Source organism: Vitis riparia, chromosome 10 (assembly GCF_004353265.1).
Source record: "Vitis riparia cultivar Riparia Gloire de Montpellier isolate 1030 chromosome 10, EGFV_Vit.rip_1.0, whole genome shotgun sequence".
Classification (NCBI taxonomy): Eukaryota; Viridiplantae; Streptophyta; class Magnoliopsida; order Vitales; family Vitaceae; genus Vitis; species Vitis riparia.
In genome coordinates this window covers 9,758,681-9,767,486 of record NC_048440.1, presented here as the reverse complement: position 1 = coordinate 9,767,486, position 8,806 = coordinate 9,758,681, and the positions used below count along the sequence as shown (strand labels likewise).

Sequence of the window (8,806 nt, the reverse complement as noted above, 5' to 3'; positions counted from 1 at the left end):
TTAACCTTGTTTGTAAATGGGCCTCATTTTGGAGGGGGGATTGGCTTTTTGGTAGGATGATTTGGAGAGCTTTAAACTTTAAAGCATTGTTTGGAAAGAGTCCACCAGAAACTCAAATGGGATCTTTTTACCACACCTCATAAACAAAACCCTTAAGAAGATTTTAAATTAGAAACTTGAAATATGGTCTAAAATTACTCTAAAAGGCCTTGTTTGGAACCAATTCTTTGGTCTTACAAGAAGCCAATCCCAACGGTACAGAACCATCCTCAAACCTGGGTAGCCAGAGACTTGAAAGATGGTCTAGAGAGCCTTTTATAAGCCTAAAACCTCATATATCTGTGTTTGAATCTGTGAAATTAGCATGTCTATAAGAAGACATGCCTGCTTCTTGTTATGCAAGGCGCTTGATTAAAAACTTTCTTTGATTATACATATTCCAATAGGGGTCTGTCTAATCATACCACCTTCTTCTTGTTCTCCATGTGGGAAGTGGTGGAATGCTTTGTTCGTTCCTGAAAAAGTTATCTGGATCAACCTTGGCCTTCACCCATGCCAGTCTGAAGAAGTTACCCTTGAAGTACTTTGTACCCCAAACCCAGGCTTGTGAGTAGCTTGCCTTGTCCTGATTGTTGATCCCCAAGTCAAGATCCCTGTAGTTGAGATAGGCAGCCCTGGGAGATTTGGAAACAAAAGGCCTCATGTATTGGTACAGCATCCTGATCCAGTGTACATGCTTGTTTGATATCTTGGCCTCATTGACTTCCCATTTCACCAGGTACTGTATGTTGTACAAGTTTCCTTTTCTGTGGGGAAAAGGGAGCTCAGATTCTGAAATCTTATTCATTCTTCCCCCATAAGGATCCATTATCATGAATACTATCTGTTCTTTCAAAAATCTCTCCCACAAACCTTCTAGGCCAACTTCTGGTATGGGCTCCTTAACATAATCTGATTTTGCCTTGAAATAGCTCCTGTCAGGATGAGTTCTGTTTAGTAAAACGTCTAAGGAATTTCCTCTTGGGAAGCCTGCAAAGTAGAGGACAGATTCAATCCAAGTCATTTCGGTGCAGTCTCCTGCCTGCAAACCCAGCTCAGGGAAGCTCTTGCCCATCAATGGGATTAGCTTGTCAACTCCTCCCAGAAATAGAGAGTTGAAGGAAGCTTGGATTGTCATCTTCTTACCACTGCTCTGTCCACCCACATCTTGAATGATGATTCTGATAAAGATATCTTCATGTAATTGGTCTGCAACATATTGCCACCTGTGGACAAGCTTGGTGGCGCCTTGTTCCAAGGTCTTATGAATGGTGAAAACAGTCACGGTTGGTGGAACTCGAACCAGCTTTATTTTCCATGAAACTATGATTCCAAAGCTTGCTCCTCCACCCCCTCTTATAGCCCAAAACAAAGACTCACCCATGGATTCTCTATTGAGGATTCTTCCATTAACATCTATCAGGTAAGCATCGAGAATATTATCCGCAGCCAGGCCATACTTCCTTAACAAGGTGCCAAACCCTCCTCCACTGAAGTGCCCACCAACCCCTACAGTTGGACATATCCCAGCCGGGAATCCATGGATATGGCTTTTCATGGAAATACTATAGTAGAGCTCACCAAGGGTTGCTCCGGCCTGAACCCATGCTGTTTCATCTTCAATATCAACACTGACTGTCCCTAGATAGATGAGGTCAACAATGATGAAAGGGGCTTCGCTGAGGTAGGACAGCCCTTCATAGTCATGGCCACCACTTCGAGTCCTGATTTGCAAACCCTGCTTCCTGCTGCAGAGAACGGCTGCTTGGATTTCAGACTCGTGAAAAGGTGTGAGGATGAGAAGAGGCTTTGAGGTTGAGGCGTTTAGCCATCTGGGATTTTGTTGAGAAGATTGCAAGAAATATGAATACAAAGAGGAGTTTGGTTGATGGATGATTTGGGCGAACTTAGCATGGGGTGTAGAATGAATAGACATGCACTGGAGAAAGTGATCATTGACTGTTGCAGAAGTTGAAGATGAAACCGAAAGCATAAGCAGAAAAACTGTTAGTGTAAAGCAACTCATCTCTGTGAATTTAGGCCTGGATGTCGAGTTTATTATACAAAACACATACACACACATGGAAGCAAGAAATAAACCAGCCGATTGAACCATATATATATATGTTAAAAGGACAAAAGCTACCTTTGCACTTCAGCATTGGAGTTATCACTTTACAAATCTTTCTATATTTGTAAGGACTTGAGCCTATTCAACCATATATATATACATATATATATATATATATGCTTCAGCATTGGAGTTATCACTTTACGAATCTTTCTATATTTGTAAGGACCCTATTCAACCATATATATATATGCTTCAGCATTGGAGTTATCACTTTACAAATCTTTCTATATTTGTGATGTAAGGACATGAACCCATTCATATGTTAAATCTTAGGGGGCTTCAAAGGGCAGTTGTTTCTTGCTCCCATCTATACAAATGATATTTGCCTGTGAACAGTTCCACTTGGCATCTTCATATGCACACAGCACTGTTTCAGGACATGTGACATTTTGAACTCCAGTATTTGCCACGTATGTTTATGGTAATTTCTTCCAACTGCTGTGGTTGATATGTTGATAGGTCTTCTCCCTGGCATTGCATGGTGGGCTGTATATTTTGTGTCTTCTTCCTCAAGCCTGTCTTACCTAAGGGCAGATGTGCTTGTGAATGGGTCACTTACCATTTTCATAGTACATTTGGTGACAAGTGTGGAGTATCAAACATGTCTGTATGTCAGATGCTTTGTCCTTAATGTAAGGATTTTCTGATAGTTGACATGCTTTCATCATAAAAAAGATTTACAAAATTTCTAACTTCACTTAAAAAACATTGGACATCACTAAAAATGTTTTTTAGACTTTGTTCAAAGATCATTCCAGTATACTTAGAAATGCTCTAGGAGCTTGAAAACAGTCTCTTTATTAAGATCAGGCATTTGACAAATTATTAGAAATTATTTTCTTTGGTTCAACCCTCTCAAACTCTAGCTGGTGAGATCGGAAAGGGATTGAAAGAACAGATGTTGATATTCTACAAGGCTAAAACACCCTACGAAATAACAAGAAGGTATGTGATACTACTATACATGACACAAATCAATAGGCTATGGAGGGATGTCAAGGTTGATGGTACTATAAGGCCCATAATTAGACAAGTGTTAAAAAATAGGATAAAATAGGATCAAGGTGTAGTAGACAATGTGGAGGCTCCCCTCCACGTGTCCCTCTTTTCGAGGCTGGGGGACACCTTGGCCGGGCATGGGGGCATGGTGACCATCCGGACCACTATCAATTCCGCCCAGCGTCATGCATAAAGAAGCCCTTGTCCTGTAGGGCTAGGCAGCATAAGGAGACCGAGCTCCCCAAACTAACGGCACTGCCCGATCAAGATTAATTACAAGATCCATTGACATATGTAATCATTCACATCTGACATGAGAATGGCTGATGGGATCTCTTCTAACCCTCAAGTCCATGTCAATTAATTACTACACACAACCCCACGCCACTAGTAGGTTGAAAGGATAGATTGTTGTGTGATCAAACATCATGGCACATAATCTGACACCCCCTGCCAGCCGTCCAAAGCTGTAATGATTGTCCTACCACTTGTAAGACAATCATCATTACAGAGAAGGTTAAAGTGCTCAGTCAGCACTATAGTGACATTCTCTTCAGCGCTATAAAAGCCCTCCTAAAGCATAAACAAGGTACGCACGCATAAGCTGACCTGCTCACTCTCTCCTTTGAGGAACCTTAGCTATCTTTGCCTAATTTAAGTTTCGGAGGGGTGTGCCCGGACCACCTATCCAGACATTTTTTTGTGTAGGAAAGAAGCTCATCCAGTCTCCCTATCGCTAGGAAGGAGCTCTGAGAGGCACAACGTAGGGAGGAAGGTTGTCTAACCCCTGTGAACTTAGACGGACCTGAGTCCAATTGGCTCATATCCAATAGACAAGATGTTGCTTTGGTCACAAGATAAAGTGCTTGTTTTACACAGTTTTTTAAAAACAGAAAACAATTTTTAAAAATTCATAATATTATTTGGTTATTGTTCTCTATTTACAGTTTTTAAAAATAAGGTGAAATAGAGAACAATTTTTAGAAAACAAGTAAAAGTTTTTTTCACCAAATTTTAAAAATAATAGAAAAACATATACTATTATTTATATAGAATTATTATTTTTCAATTTTTTTTCCATTAGGCAAATTAACTTTAAATTAAACAAGACTTAATGCATTTGAATTTGTTAACAAGTCCATTAATTTTTAAAAATAATTTAAAACTTAAATAATAAAATCATTAATACCATAAATTTATGAATATAATAAAATGTCACTTTTTTCTAATATATAATAAAATAGTATATTTTCTATTAAAAATATAATTGATGATTTTATTATAATATTACTATTTATATTTTACTAAAAATGGTATATATTTTAATTTATTTGTAATTTAAAAATTATTTTCATTTTTAAGAACACTTCAATTAAATTTAATTAATTAATCTTATATAAATTGAATTTAAAATGTTATTACAAAATCAAAACAAATTAAAAAAAAAATTTATCCAAACAAGTCTTTTTGTTTTTAATTTTTAAAATCTTTTTATAAAAACAACTTGCCAAATATAATTATTTTAGAAAACAGTAATTTTTTTTTTTTTTTTTGGTTTTTTAACTTAAAGAAAATTTCTCAAAAAAAAAAAAAAAAAAAAAAAAAAAAAAAGCATAAGAAGTCATGATCAAACAAGAAATTTAAAAAATAAAAAAATAAAAATTAAATAGCTTATTTGACTTGTATTAAAAATAAATATTAAAATTATTTTTATCTTATAGTAATTTTTGTTTTACTATAATAAAAAAATTGTTTCATAATTAAAAAAATTATTTATCTTTAACTCATATATAATTGTAGTTTAATTTTTATTTTTTTTAATAAAATTTAATTTGAATTTAATTTCATATTATTATAAATTAAATTTATAAATTTTTATAAAATAAAAGTAAGATATTGCTTTTAAAAACAATACAAATTCTTTCATCTAAACAAGTTTTTTGTTTTTTGTTTTAAAAAACCTTTTTTAAAAACATCTTGTCAAACACTTTTATTTTTTTAAAAAAAAAAGAAATTTAAAAATTGTTTTTTGCTCTATTTTGAAAACAATTTTTAAAAACAAAATTTAAAAAACATAGCTAAAATGGCCTTAAATGAGCCAGGGTCTTAATCTCTCTAGGCCGATCCTCTAATTTAAGGTTAATAAATTCAATATCCTTCATGATGGGTTAGACCTCACAATCATGATACACTAATGAAGATAGCCTCATCAAGTGCATGGTCATAAAAAAGAAAACTAGCATCACTAAAGGAGCCATACATCATGCAAATCGAATGATAAACAAAAACAAAACTTGAAATTCGAGTTGCAAATTCTAACACTAGATTAAAACATTACTCTAAATAACAACCCATTATGACACCCATTTTTGCCTAAGGAATCCAAAATCTAAGTTGCATAGCACTACAAGTGTGCCATCATAAGTCAATCATCAATTCAATGAGGTCGTCAAATGGTTCGTGAAGGGATGTTGCATTCATGGTGTGAGTTAAGATGGATCAATAATCACATTTGATTGAGAAATGAGAATCATCCCAAATTTAATGAGATCTTGAATGGCATTATGCAAAGAAACAAAATGAACAAAATCATGGCTTGATACTTAGTGATAACTACAAAACTCATTTACTTCAAAATATAAGGGTAAATGGTTTGGAACGGTCGAGGCGCCATGTTGTCAATAATCTTGTAGCTAGAAACTTCTCAAAAGCTCTATCCAAAAGCATCCTAAAGTTAGAACGGTGCCTTAGATGTGGCTTAGGAAAGTAGATTGTGCCTAAAAAATAATAGTAACCTATGGGTACCATTGTAGAAATAAGGGTCATATTATTGTGATTTGATTAATGAATAAAGAATGTTGTTATGATTTTGGCCGATGATGATGTTGTATGTTGGAATACTAGGATTAGAGGGGTGCATACTTTCTAGATCCCAAGGCTACTAGATCTGATTAACAATAGAAGCAAAGAAACTTCGATTTAGATGTTATAAAAAGCATACCTTTGAATTTAGATTGTCCTAAATCCTATTCCAATTAATGTAGGAATCTCAAAAACCTTGTGATCTTCCACTTGATGGCTCGGTCTTTGATCCTTGGTACTTATGTAGAGTGACTACACACCATGAGAAGAAAAAGAGAGAGAGAGAGAGAGAGAGAGAGAGAGAGAGAGAGAGAGAGAAAGAAAGAGGCTATGGTTTCTAGAAGGCTACTAGTTTGAAAGTTTTGAGTCTAATCTTAAAACCCAAGGGGTTCATAGAGACTCTTTTATAGGCTTTAGTGACTCTGGCCTAACTTGGGCTTGAGTCATTTTATCTAGGTCACTAGGTCTTAATTACCTAATAGACTCTAATTAATTACTTAGCCTAATGCAAAAAATCAAAACAACTAATCATAAATTCATGTGCAATCTTGCATTTTTACAAAGCAACCTTATACATATAAATGATAACTGGTCTATAAAACCTAAAAACTTGTGCCAACAAAAGATTGTTAGCTCAAACAAGAACCACTAGGACCTATATGAAAATATTTGCTCATTCAAAATCAAATTTTAAAGTTGAATTAAAATTCCAGTAGCATGAGTCAATTGCACTTTTGTATCCTTTGACATTAAATCTAATTGAATAAATTTTTTAGAGGTTATGAATTATTATCTATTATATGCAAGCTCCCCATGAATTGATGTTCATAATCCAATAAGGTGAAAGCTATTAATCTTTTAAGATTACTTCTACTATCCTTGAATCTTAATCCTTATTGTTAGAAAAATTAGGCTAATCCAATATAAAGTAATCACCCTAGAGGGGGGGTGAAAAGGGTGATGGTCTTTTTTGGCAAATTCAAACTATGTAAATATAAGAGACAAATATATGCAAGTATATAATAAAACAATATAGACAATTGCATATAAAGTAAAAGAGTAGGGAAGAGAGAATGCAAACACAAGATTTTATAGTGGTTCGACGCATCCCGACCTACATCCACTCTCCTCTAGCTTCAATTCCAAGTTTGAGGTTCCACTAATTCAAGGCTTCCAAACCAAGCCTTCAAGCAATGCAATTGGATTATGGTTTCAATCCACCATCTTGGATTTTTGGCTCCAAGCACCCTTTACAATCCTCAAGATATACCCCATTATTGAACAACCTCTCAAGTGATACCCCACACTTGAAAATCCCTAAGTGATGCCTCACACTTAAACTTTTCTTTTAAAAGATTTACGAATGATTTCACAAAATCCTAATACAAAACTTTAGGCTCAAATGATACACGAAAACTAGGATTGAATGGTGCACTAAAGATATGCAAGTTTTAGAACAATGGTACACTAAAAAACACTCTTCCAAGACTCAAATATATTCAAGAAAGGTTTGAGAGGGTTAAGCTTATAAACAATGAAAATTTGGACATTTTTATAGAGAAAAAAAAAGTCAAACTAGTCGTTGGGGGTTTAACCGATTGAGATAGGGGTCGACCAGTTGATTAGCCGTTAACATTTAATGCTTGGAAGATGATTGTTAGACCTCGACCGGTTACTGTTCACACTTTGACCGGTTGAGGTGGGGTCGACCGGTTACTGTTCATACCTTGATCGGTTGAACAACCGTTCTGAAGAGAGATAAGGTTCTTTTCACCTCTCAACTGGTTGAATTGGGGAGTCGATCAATTCCTCATTCGGTTGGACCGGATGAGCCATTTTTGGCTCAACAACCAACTTTTTCAACAAGTTTGGAAAATATTTAACACAAGGTTTTAGTTGAAAACATGAAATCATCTAATTTTAAAAATTTTAAAACTAAATAAATCTTGGATGATTTTGGTGCATAAGTAAAAAATGTAATGCATGAAAATCCTAGTGCACCAACAACCTTACAAATAGATCTTATGAAGTTTGGGTCTTGAAAAACACTTCTCTTTGAGGTGGTCTTCTTTTTCATGATTTCTCCTTGGCTTGATTTGTCTTTGTGATTTCCACTTTGGAAATCGTCTTGCCTAATCACACTTGAAATATAATAATTAGTTCTAAACCTTGTTTTGTTATCATCAAAACCGAACCAAACCTTGATTTCACACTCATATTATGTGACTAACTGACATACTCTAGTTCACAAAGAGAATATGTCAAATTCAACTAAATGAATTAATATGACCACAAATTTCATAATTAAAAGTCCTTAGAATCACCCAAGGGGACACATTTTCCCAAATCCATGAGATATCACCATACCTTCTTGAGAATACCTATTGGTACATACCTTAATTAATAATTATCCAATTCATAAGGAATAGATGAACACTTTAAGGTCTCACCTATAGGTCAAAACTTTTGAAGATCTCAACACTATCTTAATGTTTTCTCAAGGTTGAGAGTCATACAACATACTAGCTTAGTAAAATTATGACTACTTGATACCCAATGTCATGATTCACTATTGGTCTTATTCTATGTGTAACCATATACACTAGTACGTTTACCATATAAAACTCATCCTGATAACCAAAACTAGTCATTCCTAAAATTAAAAGATAGTGAATTACAACCTCAAATGAATTTCCAAAGTTCATAAACCAACTGTGAACAACTCATCAACTTGTAAGAAACCCATAATTTGAATCCTCCATGCAACTCTTA

General features: G+C 34.7%; 1 protein-coding gene across 1 annotated transcript; it reads right to left on the bottom strand.

Annotated features, from left to right (window-relative positions):
• Positions 1-410: 410 nt before the first annotated feature.
• On the bottom strand, positions 411-2,065 carry LOC117923074 (berberine bridge enzyme-like 23). The gene has a single exon (XM_034841322.1). The coding sequence runs from the start codon at positions 2,063-2,065 to the stop codon at positions 455-457; it is 1,611 nt and encodes a 536-aa protein (XP_034697213.1). The 3' UTR covers positions 411-454.
• Between the last annotated feature and the right edge of the window lie 6,741 nt (positions 2,066-8,806).

Bases quoted from the DNA above. Each gene is read 5' to 3' on its own strand.
- LOC117923074 (XM_034841322.1), bottom strand. From the start codon at position 2,065: ATGAGTTGCTTTACACTAACAGTTTTTCTGCTTATGCTTTCGGTTTCA.